Source organism: Odocoileus virginianus, chromosome 9, assembly GCF_023699985.2.
Source record: "Odocoileus virginianus isolate 20LAN1187 ecotype Illinois chromosome 9, Ovbor_1.2, whole genome shotgun sequence".
Taxonomy (NCBI): domain Eukaryota; kingdom Metazoa; phylum Chordata; class Mammalia; order Artiodactyla; family Cervidae; genus Odocoileus; species Odocoileus virginianus.
Window position 1 is genome coordinate 55,627,923 of NC_069682.1, and position 15,991 is coordinate 55,643,913.

The 15,991-nt window shown below is 45.9% G+C and overlaps 2 protein-coding genes across 2 annotated transcripts in view; both read right to left on the bottom strand.

Annotated features, from left to right (window-relative positions):
- RAD21L1 (RAD21 cohesin complex component like 1) overlaps window positions 1–15,991 on the bottom strand; it is a 252,528-nt gene that overhangs the window by 60,584 nt on the left and 175,953 nt on the right. The gene's annotated exons all lie outside the window — the stretch shown is intronic.
- On the bottom strand, window positions 4,311–7,872 carry C9H20orf202 (chromosome 9 C20orf202 homolog). Its single transcript, XM_020900898.2, has 2 exons — window positions 7,675–7,872; window positions 4,311–5,662 (listed from the first exon to the last, which is right to left on the bottom strand). The coding sequence occupies exons 1-2, from the start codon at window positions 7,738–7,740 to the stop codon at window positions 5,429–5,431; spliced, it is 300 nt and encodes a 99-aa protein (XP_020756557.2). The 5' UTR covers window positions 7,741–7,872; the 3' UTR covers window positions 4,311–5,428.

Sequence of the window (15,991 nt, forward strand, 5' to 3'; positions counted from 1 at the left end):
CCCCAATCCCAACTCAGAGGCTCCTTTCAGCAGGCCTAGGTGAGCCTGGGTGTCCCCGTTCCTAGAGTGCACCCCAGGAGCTTCGGGGGATGGTGGAGACTGATGAGGACCCACTCTGATGCGGTGAGGAAGCCAGTTGTTGAGAGAGAATAGAGAGTGGTGTTTGTCACAGTGATGCTTGCCAGACTGTCAGCCACACCCCACATTTCGCAGTCAACCCCCTCCCCTGGCTGGGACAGGCCGTGTGACTAATTCTAGCCAATAGGCTATGGGCAAAAGGGACACTTGTCACCGCCTGGTTAAAATGTGGATGAGACAGTGTGTGACTCTCCAAATGTGTCTTCCCTCCTGTAGCATCTGATGACATCGCAGATGGTGGCTGGGTCCCCGAGCAGGAGCACCTTCCCTGACACACCCCTGCCCCCCAACAGAGTGTAGGACATGTAGTATGAGCCAGGGAGGGGCCGTGGTTGGTGTCTTGAGATCTCAAGGTTGGTTTGTAAAAGCAGCGGAGCCGAATGCACCTCTTCGGAACACAGTGAATGAAACAATAATGCTGGAGAGACAAGCGAACTCTTGTAGACCCAGACCTACCCTTCACCTCCTGGAGTTCCTTCTGTTGGATTTTGATGAGATTCTGCTTATCATTCTGCCTGAGTTTATAATAAGCCCCACCTAGTCCTTGCAGCTGGTATGCTACACTGGAAACCTATCCAGCCTTACACGGTGTGGTGGCTTTAAAACACGTCTGCAAGTTTTTGATGCTCCTCCCATCAAGAGGTGGTCTAATTCTGTTCCTCTTGCATGTGAGCTGGACTTGGTGCCTGGCTTCTCCTGAAAAGGATACAATGGATGTGACATTGTATGACCTCCAAGGCTGGATCATCAAGGCTATACAGCTTCCTCTTGATGCTCTTCAGATTCTTGTTCTTGGCACCAGCCACTATGCTATGAGGTAGCCCAGGCCACAGGGAGTGTTCATGGGTAGGTGTTCCAGCTGACAGCCTCAGCTAAGGTTCCAGGTAACAGCCTGCATCCACTGCCAGATGTGTGAATAAGCTTTTGGGATGAATCAAGCCAGACACCATCTGACTGTAGCTACTTGAAAGACCAAAAGCAGAGTTCCCCACCTGAGCCCAGTCCATCCCCAGAACCATGGGAAGTGTGATTTGCTGCAATGATCAATGGTTGTTGCAATAATAAAATGATGTTGTTTTAAGTCTGGGAGAATTTTGTTACACACCAGTATACAGTCAGAACACACTCTGCAAGGTTGTCACACCTGGCCCAGGGCTGGATGCCAGCAGTAAAGACGAGCCTCTGATCCTTTCTGGTTAGATCACAGTGTGAGCCCTGAACTGCCTGTCCTGACAATAAGTATCACATCTTGTACTGTTGTTCTGCTCCTAATTTTTTAGCTTCTGACCTCGTCAGTCCTTTTCCGGTCTGTGCCCCCTTCTCTCCTCACCCTTGGATGCGAGGCTTGGGTATATAGTCCTGTTTTTCCTGCCTCAGCAGAGAAAACCCTTAGATTTTCCTTCATGATCATGATCCCCAGGCTCCCTCTGGTGTGCATTGGCTGTCTTGGACAAACATGATCTGTAACCCCGCCCTCTGGGAACCCACACTGAGGATGTCATTTCCACTCCAATCCCCTTGTCCCCCAGCATCTGGGCTCAGTCTGAGTTTGTTATGACCTGGGATCAGAAATTGAACATTGGTTCCAGAGGTGGGATCTCAAAAACAACAAATACTCCAGCAAAGGGGCGGGTTTATCTTCCCAGATTAGTAGAGAGGGGATTGGCAGATGGTTTTGGTCTGAGGACCCAGCTGTGGGAAGTTGGGAGAGGCAAAAGGAGCTAGCGGTTGGCACTGGGCATGGGAAGCAAATGTCATTGTTACTTTGTATGGTCAGGCAGATATTTCTCCTGATGACGGTTGCTAACAAGCTTGTTTTTTTGTAATAGTCATAGTTTCACAAATCAATATATTTGTGATTATACAGTAATAATAATGTTATCATTTATTAGCGTTTATAATGCCAAGTGCTATGTAAGTTGGGTTCTATGCATTCTACTATACAATATGTATATTAATACCATGAGCTAGATACTATTTTTATCCCTTCTTTTATAAATGAGATAACTGAGCCTCAGAGAGGTTGAGTAACTCATCTAAGATCAAAAAGTAAATAAATGGTGGAGTTGGAAATAAACTCAGGTTAACAACTATATAAGTAAGAATATGCAAGTTAAGGTCACAATGTAACACCATTTTGCACTCAGTATATTGGCAAAAATTAAGAAGATTGATAATACCAAGTGTTGGCAAGAATACGGAGCAACAGGAGCTCTTGGACACAGCTTGTGGGAGTGTAAGCGAATGCCCCACTTTGGAAAATACATTTCTTATAAACTTGAGTATTCACATACCTCTAATTCAACTCCTTGCTATACAGGTATCTGTCGCTTTTCTAAAGTTCATTTTACACCATTTCACTTTTATGAGAGATCTACATTTGTAACTGTTTTTGTGAATTGAAAGAAAGCCCAAGTTGATTTTCATTTTTACAAAAATGAATGAAAAGTGAAAACGATGTTCAGTGTTTGATCTGGGGCGAGCTGATACAGAGGCAGCGAACACCCTGGGCAGGGGCAGCAGGGGGGAGGGGTACCGGGGCCTCCAAGCTCCTTCCCCAAGAATTTCCGCTGAAACTGCACTCGGCTTCTCTGCACCAGGCCACCACAGCTTTGGTTTGGCTTTGACCTGCGTCTGTGCTTTACCTCAGTTTATCTCATTTTGTGCCTCTGTTAGCAAAATCTGTCCTAAGGTAACTGTTTCTTCACTTTACACAGCTTCAGCTTTGGGATGTTTCATAGGAACACTCTACTTTTGGATAGCGGGGGACACCTGTATATCCTAGAGTACTGTGCTTATGTACATGAACAGAAGTGACCACAACAGCATCAGTAATGATAGCCCAAAGTTGAAAACTGTGTCAGTCAGAGATAGGCAGGAGACAGAAAACACCCTAGTTATTTTAACAGAGAGAATTTAATATGGAGAATTGCTAACCAAGTATAAAGTTGTTAACTGGATGACCAAAAGGTTATAAAAAGATCGCTAAGATAGAATGAAGGTAGCACTTGAAGAAGCATCTAGCATACCCCAGGCCAGAGGGAACAAAGAGAAGAGGCTGAGATGATCAAAACCGAAAAACATAAAGCAGAGGACTTGCAGTACTCCACTTCAGGTATCTGAGAAAGGAGGTATGCTCAGCTGGGGCTCAAGAGTCTTGGAAAGCAGGGTGGGACCAGGAGGGCAGGACTTCAGGGGAGGAGATTCTGGCTGGAGCTGATGGCTCTGCGGTTGGGGGAAGAGCCCCATGGAGGTGAACCTAGAGCCCTGAGAAGGGGTTGCTGACTGGTGCCACAGAAGGAATTGCTGCTGTGAGGTGAAGGAGCATTGCTGGGTGATGCTCATGGGGGCAGGAAGGCCACTGGAGAAGCTAAAGAGAAGAAAGATGAAGAAGCAAGTCTTTTCTCCCTCCTCCAGCCCTGCAGTGTCGCTCTAGCTCACCCTGCTTATTGGCAGTCTAAGCAGCAGCAGCAGCAACCAGCTCCAGCCCCATCATCACAGAGCAGGTTATTTTTAAATTAAAAGTATTTATGTTTAACTGTGGTGAAATATAACATAGGATAAATATTATCATTTTACCACTTTAAGGTGTATAGTGGCATCAAGTACATTCACACTGTTATACCACCATCGCCATCATCCATCCACAGAACTTCTGTCATTTGGTAACACTGAGGCACGGCAACCCTTAAATGACTCCCTGCTCCCCAACTCCTGACAACCAGAAACAGGAGACAAACTCCTGTCTCCATGAATTTGACTACTCTATGTACCTCGTGTGAGTGGAATCATACTGTATTTGTCCTTTTGCAACTGGCTTATTTCACTCAGCATTATGTCTTCAAGTTTCACCTATGTTATAGCAGTGCTGAAATTCCCTTCCTTTTTAAGGCTGACTAGTGTTCCATTGTATAAACGTGCCACATTTCATTTATGCATTCATCCATTGATAGAGTACAGTTTTTCATACTATCAAATACTGTATAGAAACCACCCCAGGTTAGTCTGACTATAGACATTGTATATATAATACAACCCTCTCCCCACCCTTTGCCTCTGTATGCAATAGGTTTACTTTTTCAAACCCATTAAAAACAATATCCTAACAACATGCCAGAAGATTTTCAAAAACAAAAAAAGCCTGATGATAACTGGACCATCTTAACACCAGAACTTTATTTTCACCTGTTCCATTTAAAAGTCTTTCTTATAGGCAGATATAATTTTTCAAAGTTATGACTCCATCCCATACAATTGAGGGTTCTGCCACATCATACATCTTGTTGCTTGCCAAACAGGGTTGTTGTGGCTAACCCTGAGTGAGGGAAAAACCATTTTTTTCTTGATTTTTCTTCTTTGCTTCTTTGACCATCTGGACAATTTTGGTTGCAAATGAAGGGAAGCCTACTCAAATCAGCTTAAGCAATCAAACTGGTGCCTGAGTTCATAGGTGGTAGTGGTGGAATTTTCTGTTTTTTTGCTCTGGAAAGACAACAGGAGTAACTCACAGAACTAGAGTCTGAAACCAGGGACTAAAGAGACCCAGCACCCTTCTGGCGTGCCCATCTCTTGTATGACCCTTTCTCTGCTTCTCTTTGATCAGCCTCTTTCTTTCCTACTGCAGGCGTGTCTGTCACCTCACAGTAATCCTGGCCACTGGCAGCCCCAGCTTTGCAACTTTAGTGGAACAAGGATCAAGAGGGTAATGCCAGAGAAGGTTTTTTGTGACTGGCTCTGTCAAGTCACACGGGCCACCCACTGGGCCAGTCATGCTTTTAGGATGATGATGAACTGTAATTGGCCAAGCCTGGTCACATGCTGATCCCTATGGCCAGAGTAGTTGTAGGGCCTGTTGCTTTCAGATAAAGGGAAATAAAAGGCCTGAAAACAACCATCAAGTCACTACATGGGGCTCTGGTTTTCACCATGGCAACACTGGATAAACACCCTGGCACACGGAGTTCTTTCTTTGTTTTAATAATCACCTTGTGAGAAATTCCCAAGAATAGGATTACAACAATGGTGCTGGCTGGAAGCTACATAACGTTTCTGTTTCCCAAATGTATCCACATCTCTTAGCTTATTTGTGAAATACCGCTAAGTGACAGGAGAGGAAAGAGTGACACAGAGAAGCTGAGTGACAGTTCCAGGGACATCGAGTGAACGAGGGCAGGGGTAAATCCAGAGCCCGGACTTCCCAACTCCCAGTCCAGTGCTCTCTTTCAACAGCATCACAGTCAAAGTTTAGACTGGTCGGGGAAGGGTTAAAGTCAAGGTCATCTCCGGCCTGTTAAGGGAGGGAACTTCGTCTGCTGTCTACCCCTGGAAGGAGGTGGGCCAGGCCCCTGGAGGGAAAGGGTTGGCGGCCCCTGCCTTCAGAGCCTGCTCGAGCTCTGATGGGGGAGGTCCCGCCACTCGACCTGGCATCCTCCCAGTGGACACTCTCTGCACGGAGCTCCTCCAGGACGCTGCGAAGGTGCCTCAGTGTAAGCAGGAGTCTCTGGTCTTGGTCCTGCATCTCAGCCTAGGAGAGAGAAGAAGCATGTAAGGCAGCGGCCAGAGAACTGGACATGTCCCAGGAAGACATCTCCTTCACTGTCTCATTGGAGACAAGCCCACAGCCTCACAGATGCCATGTTTTCACCGAAGCCTCCGTTTCTTCATCTGCAAAGTGGAAAGCAAATTACTTGCCTTCCAAGGATCTCTCCCTAGTTTTAGATCCCAGCAGGACTTTGGGGGCTTTGTGATTACAGAACTGGAGGAAGAGCACCAGACTTTCGTCCATGGTAGTTGTTGGTGTTACTGATTTGTTCTCTCAGCTGCGCAGAGTGACGGACATGCTTCCCTGATAGTCAACTGGGGCTCCTTGGCTGGGCTCCAGAGGGGAGTTCTTGTGGAGTCATGCACATTCCCAGTGATAGAGGTTAAAGCAGGCTTGACTGGGAAACTTACCAGTCAGGGACAAGTGGAGACTCAAAACCCATCTCTTGGCATCAAGTGGAGGTGGGGGTGCATGTGGGCCTGGGAGGCCCCTCTACCTACAGGTTATCCCCCCCTTCCCCCACCTGTTCTTCCTCCTCATGTGTAGGCGAGAAGTACTTTTATCAAATGAAAATCAGCGCTTTGAGTTCAGATACTAAGCAGTCTTAATGCGGAAACCCAGTGTTTAGGCGAGCACAAGGAGGGAGCAGCACACAGCCTATAATAAGCTGTGGCTCCTGCTATTGGAGTCCCCTGGACCCATGAGAATCCCTACTGGGTCAGCCCCTCCCACCAAGGTGAGGACAGGGTTGGGTCCCAGCTGGTCCGTTGCCTGGCAACCCAGGCAGGTCCTTCTTGGACAATCCTTTCTGTTCCCACATCCCCTCCGCCCCCCCCCTGCCCCCTCAGCCAGAAGTAGAAGCTCACGTTTTTTGTTTCTTTCTTTCTTTTTTTTTTTTAAGTTTTTTTTTAAGTTGTTGAATTGATCAGTCTATTTTTAACGGCCCTCTCCTTCCTCTTTGGGATGATAAATTCCCCAGGGTTGAAACTGGCATATTGAGATCCACACCTTGGTTGCTCTCTGGGGTTCCCCACACCACTCCCTTCTCTCTCTCGGCTAGTGTCCCCACATACTATGGGGGCATCCTTCTATTTTTGGACTCGAAAGAAACATCACAAGGAGCGGTGTAAGACCTGGCTTCCTGAGCAGTTACTTAGGGACCAAGTAACAATGTTCATAAGTTCAGGGGAGTTAGTGCCCCAAGGAGTGGACATTTACAGACAGGAAATGGGAGACAGGAGTGAGCGGGGTGGATAAACTTCTCTTGGGCAGGGTGCAGAGCCTCATCCAGGCAGAGAGGCCCACAGCAGGGAGAACCGGCTGCCAAGGGGGTTGCTGGCCTCTTTAGGGCTCCTTCGTAAGTGGCATCCGGTTGGGTAACAAGGCATCTGCTGGAATAGTACTGGTTTTTACACCTGCTCCTCTTCCCCTCACTCTCACCCCTCTGGGCTTGCACCTCCAAATAAGCAGGAATACTCCAGTGTTTGTGCAAGTGTCTGCTTTCTAGAAGGCCCTGGCTAAGACAGCTCTGGTGTACTCCATTTCCAGCTGGGCCAGGACTGTTAAGAGCCAGTGTAGATGTGCCAAGCAAGCACTAAGTGAATTATACCATATCCTCACCAAATTCTCACAACAACCCTTGTGATGTTACTACTATTGTCATCCCCCTTTTACAATAAGGAGACCGAAGTTCAAAGCCATTTGCTAGAGGCCACAAGCCACAAAGCTGGGCACATACCAGGACTCACTGTAATTCTTAAAACCAGTCTGGCAAGCACTGCGCCCAGAGCCACTTATGTAGGCCACGACCTACTTATCCCAGCACCTGGGGTGTCACCTGTGTGCGGTGTGGCTGATCCCACATGGGAGCCTGTGGGGCCTATACCCCAGCCTGCAGCTCTGCCCCAGCCTAGGGAGCACCTGGGAGGCAGGAACCAGGGACCTTGGGTGAAATGGGGTGAAGGTGTAAGGTAAAAAGAAATACAAAACCTTACCAGCTCCTTTCTCAGCCACTCCAGGGTCTGCCCAAGACCCGAGGTTGACTCTTCTGTTGTTTTCATCTCAGCGTCCTCGGGAGAAACCTTGATGCCGAACTGCTCTGCTTATGGACCTGAGGGACCTTAGACTTGGACAGTCCGGCTTCCTTCTTCAGGCCAGGATTGGGGTCTGGCTAAGTCACTGAGGATGGAGTTAATGAGAGCAGGAAGTGGCTCACGTTGAAAAATGTAGGTTTTTTTTTTTTTTTTAAAGGGCTTCAGGGATGGAGAGGGAGGCAGGAGGGGGGATCGGGATGGGGAACACATGTAAATCCATGGCTGATTCATGTCAATGTATGGCAAAAACCATTACAATATTGTAAAGTAATTAGCCTCCAACTAATAAAAATAAATAAAAAAATAAAAAAAATAAAAAATAAAGGGCTTCAGTACTTTGAACAGAGCAAGGAGGGAGGGAGGAGGAGGGAGATCATTGAGCTATGGGTGTCTCATTGCCTGTGGGCTCCAGAATCCAAATCTGATGCCCACAGGATCACAGAAGCTTTAAGTGACAAAGTTAATAATTATTATGGAAATAGGTGTCCATACTTTTTGGCCATATTGTATTCTGAGGGCCTGTTTAGTTCTAATTTATATATATATATATATATGTATATGTATATATGTATATATACATATACATATGTATACACACACACACACACTTATGTATACACACACACACATATACACACACATACATATACAGAAAAATAAAATCTCATTTGTGGGGGGCGGGAATACCACATCTGTGTCCCCAGTCCCCTTCCTCCCTCCCTTACCCATCTGTTGAGTCCATAGATAAGGGAAAAAGCTCATTTTCCAGAAGAAAGAAAGCCCCCTTCCTTTTGGATGCCCACGCACCCCATTTCTAGCAAATGAGATCAAAACAGAAGTGTGCTGTTAGACGTCTAGGAAAATGTTACCTACCTGATAAGGAAAAATGTCAGTGGTGCTCCTCCTCTATTCTTGTTTTATTCTACTTCCTTCTGCCTTGAATGTGGATGCGATGACTGGAGCTACAGTAACCATCTTGCAACCCTTAGATAAAGGCTCAAAAAACTGCAGAGGCACTGAAATCACTCAGTCACAGAATCACCAGAAGCATCTGCTTGTTTTATGAGACAAGAAATCCAATTTTTAATTGGGCAAACACAGTCCTAATGGACACCCATGAAGTAGGTATTTTTTAATTTTCCCTTTCAACATATACTTATGAGTGCCTTCTGCTGCTGCTGCAGCTGAGTCGCTTCAGTCGTGTCTGACTCTGTGCGACCCCATGGACTGCAGCTTGCCAGACTCTTCTGTCCACAGGATTCTTTTTTTTTTTTTTTTGTCCGTGGGATTCTCTAGGCAAGAGTACTAGAGTGGGTTGCATTCCCTTCTCCAGGGGATCTTCCTCACTCAGGGGTTGAACCCAGGTCTCCTGCATTGCAGGCAGATTCTTTACCACTGAGCCACCAGGGAAGTCCTGCTGAGTGCCTACTGTGTGCCAAATCCTGCTGTAGGCAGATAGAGGAACAGAGCCCAAAATCAGAGAGTAAAAGGCTGTTCTTTCCTGGAGCTGACATCCTAATAGATGGAAACAACCAAGATCAAGTTAACATTATGATGCCAATGAATAGGATTTATTCTCACACAGGCTTTAATTTTATTCTATCCGCTTGAACAAGGAATTCCAAACTAAGAATTAATATAGTGATCACAGATAAGACGCTGAAGTGACCAGAAAAACAAACCAACCCATTTTGGAGGGACTCGCCCTCCACCTGGGCTACACAAGCTGTTCATAGATAAAGCTCCACTGAAGATGAATGCATAGCCCCAGATTACAAACACACAAGGAAATTATCCACCAAAAGTGAGAGTCAGCAGACACCTTCAATAGCAGGATTAGACCTCACTTCCGCAAGAACTTCAGATGAGATAAAACAGTATTTTGAAAAGAATGAAAACCATACAAAAGAATTTAAAAACCTAAGAAAAAAGACACTATTTCAAAAGGGATATTTTTAAAAAACCTAAATAAAATTAATAGAAGTAAAAATTACAGGAACTGTTTATAAGTTAAAGAAAAATCGTTGTTTATTTAAGTGTAGTTCCAAAAGATAGTTAGGGTGGGGGTACAGGACATAGGGAGGCAGAGAGAGACTTAATAGGAGGAAAGGGCTGCTAAGAATTCTTCCAAGAAGTGGGCACTCAGTCAGTGGCAGGTGAAAGCATAGCCCAGACAATCAAGGAACCTGGAAAGGGGCTCCACTGGCTCTGAGATGAGACCTGAAGTGTGACGCTGACTGGGCAGGGAAGGGGGCCAAAACCAGGACACCTGGGTTCTAAGTCCGGTTCTATCAAATTTTCTATGTGAGCTTGAGCCTCAAGTTTCCATTTTAAGCATAAGGAGGCTCAAAATAGTTACAAAAATGAGTTGTAAGAAACATCACATTTCTCATATCCTGTGGTTTACAGCTTGAGATGCATTCTGACTGACACACACAGAGAAAATTTTATGGGTAATTTCTCCTAGTTGAGCTGTTACTCTTTAGAACCCAAGAGGATACAAGAAACTCTTGTTTGCCACGTTCACACCCCTTCTGAACACAGAGGCCAGAAATGATTGCTTCCAGGCAGGTCACCAGGCTTTGTGGCACTGGACCCTGCAATTATGGGACAACTGCCTGGATTAGAAACAGGTGTCCCAAACCAAGGCATTTACCTGTGGACTGGACAGGAGGGAGGTCCTTGGCTCATGGGTGATGGCGTAAAAGCAGTCATGTTCTGGGTGGTGACCACAGGATCCAATCAGGCCTTCTCTCAGAGAATCTGTATTTGATACAGTAAGAGGGGTTGGGTTGTCTCACAAGAATATTATGTAACAAAACTCTCCAAAACTCCATACCTTGAAACAAGGCTTGTCTATTTTTGCTCTTGAGTTTTTGGTGTGGCTGGGGTGGTCTGCACTGGGATTCAGATCTGCAGACCTGAGCCTGTGCCCCGTGCCTCTTCTCCTTCTCCTGGAATTATCAGGCTACTGGGGCAAGTTCTTCTCTTGGCAATGGCAGAGGATAAGAGAGCAGGTGGAATCGTGTGAGGCCTCTTAAGACTTGGGCTCTGAAAATCACACTGTCACTTTTGCCATGTAAGCAAAGTGAGTCACACGGCCAAGCTCCAAATTAAGAGTATATTCCACCTATGAAGAGATTGTGCCACACATGTGGTGGAGTTAGGGAGGAATGAAGAAGTGGGGCTGGGATTCTCTTCTAGAAGGAAGTTAGTTCAGAAGAGGGGCTACAGGCCCCAAGGGGCCTGGAGGGAAGGCGGCAAACAGAAACCATGAGGTGGCAGCAGCAGGAGACCAGAGAGGACTAAGGAGATTTGAAGGGCGATTGAGGACAAGCAACATTTATTGATATCTGACATTGTTTGTTATTGTTTGTTATTGATATCACAAACATTGTGATGAGCCCTTGACAACACAACCCTGTTTCATCCTCAAAACCTTTTGACTGCCATTTCCAAACTGGGTGCCAGGGCGCCCAGAGGCACAGCAGAAAGCTCAGAGACACTGCAAAATATTTTAAAAATTTGAAGGAAGTACAATAGTATCTGTTGGATACTGGACAAACTACTATTATTAAGTTGTGTGAACCTAATTTAACAAACAACCATTAGACATTTCTTTGGGCCTGGGGCACTGTGAAAAGATTACAGAGATGCGAATGATGCTGTGAGCTGAGAACATTTGGGAACCTCTGCCTACGAGGTAGGTACCCTTGTTATCTGCATTTTATAGTTGATTAAGAACCTATTATTAACCTGTTTTGCAGGTGAGGAAACTAAAGCTCAAAGAGGCATAGATTTTCCTAGGGTTACTCTGGCAGGTAGGCAACAGGGTTGGAATTAGAACTCATTCTCCTTGATCTGTGTGGGAGGTCTTGCCTGTTGCTTTGCAGGGGTGGAGAGTCAGTGGGGGCTCGGGTTAGGCACTGCTGCCATGCTGGGGGCTCTGTGCCCAACACAGGAGTGGTGTTGATAGGAGTGCTTGGCAGTTAGAGCCTCTAATGCTCTGTCCTTGACTTCTAGTGCCAACACCGAATTACCCTGGGAAGCCATGCCTTGTGGGTAACTTGCTTTGATGCACTTTCATTTATTTTTAATCCCCCTCTCACGATCCTGGCTCAGAAGACATTTTGCTTCACAGGCTTGGAAAGGCTTGGCATGTGGGGAGAAAGGGATGTGGAGCCAGGAGGCCCAGAAAGGAAAGAACTTCAACTCCTCAGCGAGGAAAACTGTCCTCACCAGTTATCAAGGCCAGAATGGCCATCCACACGTCACCCATGGGCAGCTCGTAACATGGCTTCCATGTGCCAGACCCTGGCCTGTACACCAGGAGCATAGCGGTGAGTAAGAAAGGCCTCACATCTGACCTCACAGGGCTCATGATCCAGCTAGCAAGAGAGGTCATTAGCAATCAAGTGGTTCAAAAGTCATACCTTATACCACAAGCCTGGCATATATATATGAATGAATAAACAAAAAAGTGTGCAGATGAAGAAACCACGGCTCAGATGGAGATGTGAGTTACCCAAGCAAGTTGGCAGCTAGGGCAAAATTGCAAGTTGTTCCTCTGTATCCTTTCACACATGGCAAAAGACTATTCCTAGACTCCCTTGCAGGGAAGTGTGGTCAGATGACTAACTCCTGGTCAGTGGGATATGAATGGAAATGATGTGTGAAATTTTTGGGCTGTGCCCTATAAAGGAGGGAGGAGGGCTCCTGCCCCTCCCCCTGTTTCTCCTTCTGCTAACTGGGATATAGTCGTAAGGCCTGGAGGTGGAGCAGTCATCTTGGACCATCGGGTGGAGGATGGTGTCGCAACAACATAAAAAGAACCAGGGTCTCTAGTGACTGTGAAGCCACTGCGTCAGCCTTAACTGCCGTGAATACTTTTAAATGAAAGAGAAATGAGCTCTGTTTTTTTTTGCAGGTATTATCATTTCGGGTCTTCTTATTATAGGAGTCAAACCAATATCCTAAAAATACAGCAGCAGAGCTAGTGAGAGAAGGCAGGTTCCTTGATTTTCCCTACTCAGGTCCTTCCTATATATTTTATTCTCTTCCAAGTGTTTTCTTGTTCGTGACCTGATCTACTTCTCACAACAGCTCTGTGAAGTCCTTAGCAGGGAGAGGATTTCTGTGATGCTCGCTTAGGCAGACAGGGAACCCAAGATGCAACAGTAGTAGCTGAGACACATGGGCAAAGTTATTTCCATCTCTTCGATGTGGCAAGTGGGCTAAGTGATGTCACTGAGCTCTGCCTCTATGTCTGACTCCTAATCTAAGGCCCTACGAACACTTGAGGGTGGTCCCTCATTTATCCTGGGCACTGTAGCCCTCATCCCCACTTTGTGAAATACAAATGAGGTGGAAGTTTAGCAGAGAGAAGCTTCCACATTGTGAGAGCTCTTAAACCCACCTTTCCTGCCACGCAAGCAGATGCCATTATAGTGGCTAGCAGGAGCACAGGGTTGGAGGACCAGCTGACTTGGGGAGTCCTAACACCACCTCTTCTTCTGTGTTGTTTATCACCTTCCAGCAGGCTTTCCCTTCAACCCAGACAGCAAGGCTGGTAATCCAAGCATTTGTCTTATGCTTGTGCCCTTATCTGTGTACTCATGGGTCCTGAACACACGTCCTGCACCTCTTGAGTCCTGTAGCAAATGCTGCCAGGGCCCCACCATATCCCCCTGATACTCCTCTTCTCCATATGTGCCCAGGGCTTCCAACTGCAAAGCACATCTGACTCTCTGCTTAAGAAACATGCTTGACCTGGGCAGAGGACAGTGCCAGCAAATAGGTGTTGTAGATAAATATCTTGCCTCCCTTGGCTCCCGGGTGGAACAAGACTCAGTCCAGCAGGACTGAGTCCTCAGTGTCAGCGGCAGTCGTGTGCTCATCTGTACATTAGAAGCCTTCCCTTCCGTGTCTAACTCCCCTACTCCTCTACTGTGCTTCCTGGACCACCTCCCAGATAGACCACTTGCCCTTAAATTCTTGTCTTGGTTTGCTTCTGGGGGAACTCAACCTACGACAGGTCCCATCCATGTGTGCGCTGTACATGAGTCGTGTGTACCTCTTCTGTGCGTGAGTGTCCTGTACAGAATATGTGAATATCCTAGCCCTCCTGCTCTGTACACAGGCCTCCTGTGTACATGTGTCCCACACACACCCATGCCCAGGTACCCAGGACACAGCTCTGTGTCCACTTATGTCAGGGAAGCAAGGCCTTTGATCCTGATGAGGTGGTGGAGACTGAGAAAGCAGAGTGGAATGGTGGGAAAAGTGTAATTTCTTGGCCCCAACTAGCTTTGAGTGTGACTCTGAGGCAAGCTGCCCAATTGATTTGAACCCCAATTCCCTCCTCCAGTGGATGAGTAGGAGGTAAAACTGAAAGTGGTGGGAAGAATAGGCATGCAGCCAGTCAGCCTTGGGACTTTGAGGTCCTCAAATCCATCTGGAAGTCAGAGGCCCTTGGCTCTGGTTGTACTTCTATTAATACTATCCCTCAGGGTGGCCACAGAACACTCTCTTCTGTCTTTGGCACTCAATTTTCTTAGACATAAAAAAGGGGATTAGGATTCCCCTGGCTGTTTAGCGATTAGGACTCGGTGCTTTCACCGTGGTGTCCGGAGTTCAGCCCCTGGTCAGGGAACTAAGACCCTGCAAACCATGAGGTACAACCAGAAAGAAAAAAAAAAAAGGGCCAGGGGGAATAGCAACAGCTCAGAAATTTTGCACATGCTTTGAAAATTATGACAGAACTCAGCATTGTGGTTATCAGCACTGAGTTGGGATCTGGATTTGAACCCCAGAAACACTGTAAACTGGTTGTGTGACCTTGGGCAAGTTATTACTCATTTTTGCCTCCACTTCCTCATCTTAAAATAGAGATAATAATAGCACCAGTGATCCATGCCTGTCAGTATTCATACACTTATGTAGACCTCCCTACCCTTGACTCTGGGCTGGCCTGTGAGCTTCCCTAAAGCAACAGAATGCAGCAGAAGTGACATTGTGCCAATTTCTATTATTAACATCTTATTTTAGTATGATAAGTTTGTTACAATTAATGAACTGATATTGATGTGTTATTACTAGCTGAAGTCCATATTTTATTCAGATTTCCTTAGTATTTGCCTAATGCTCTTTTTTTCTGTTCCCGGATCTCATCCAGGACACCATATTATATTTAGTCATCATACCTCTTTAAGGCTCCTCTAGGCTGTGACAGTTTCTCAAGACTCTCTTTGTTTCTGATGACCTTGACAGTTTTGAGGCCAGGTACTTTGTAAAATGTCCCTCAGTTGGGATTTGTCTGATGTTTATCTCATGGTTAGACGGGGGTTATGGGTTTGGGGCGAGAGATCACAGAAGTAAAGTTCCATTCTCATCACATCATATCCAGAATACCTACGATCAACATAATTTGACTGCTGAGGCTGACTTTGTTCACTTGGCCAAGGTAATCAGGTTTGTCAGTTTCTCCCTTTCAAAGTTATTCTCCACCCCCACTTCCACACTGTACTCTTGGAAAGTCACTCTGCCCAGCCCACATTTAAGGATTGGGGAGTTACACACAGATAATAGAGAACAAACTAGTGGTTATCGGGAGGGGGAGGGGCAATACAGGAGTAGGGACTGGGAGATACACACTTCTGTGTGTAAGATAGGCTACAAGGATGTACTGTACAAACTGGGGGAATACAGTCAATATTTCTTGATAACTATAAATGGAAAGTAATGTTTACAAATTTTATTTTAAAAATCTCTACACAGAATTCTTAAAAAAAGAATTGGGGGTTATGTTGCTTTTCCTTGAGGAAGGAGTATTTGGAATTCTTCATCAGAGATTTATCTTTTCCCCCATTTTTGCATATATCATATTTTAGGTTACAATTCAATATTACTTTCCTTATTTATTTTTGATCTGATTTTTCCAAGTTTGGCTATTAGGAGCTCTTTCAGTCAACTTCTATGTCTTCTGACATACCCCCATCATTTTGTGTGTGTGTGTGTTGCTGGTTCCTTTTTTATTTTATGGCACTATTAGATGCTCCAGGCTTGTTTTGTATGTTTTCTGCTCCAGTCCTAGCATCAACCATTTTTCCTTGGTTCCTTTTATTGCAGAGTGGTATTAGAAACCAAGATCTGGGCAGTAGGTGTGCTTGTTACTATGCAATATCTTGCAGCCAGGTCCTCTTAGCTGACAGAGAAAGGA

What these genes read in the sequence shown, in the direction of transcription:
- C9H20orf202 (XM_020900898.2), bottom strand. Translation starts at nt 7,740, where the DNA reads ATGAAAACAACAGAAGAGTCAACCTCGGGTCTTGGGCAGACCCTGGAG. An exon ending in AGTGGCTGAGAAAGGAGCTG is followed by an intron (nt 5,663 to 7,674) that starts GTAAGGTTTTGT and finishes TCTCTCTCCTAG; the next exon opens with GCTGAGATGCAGGACCAAGA.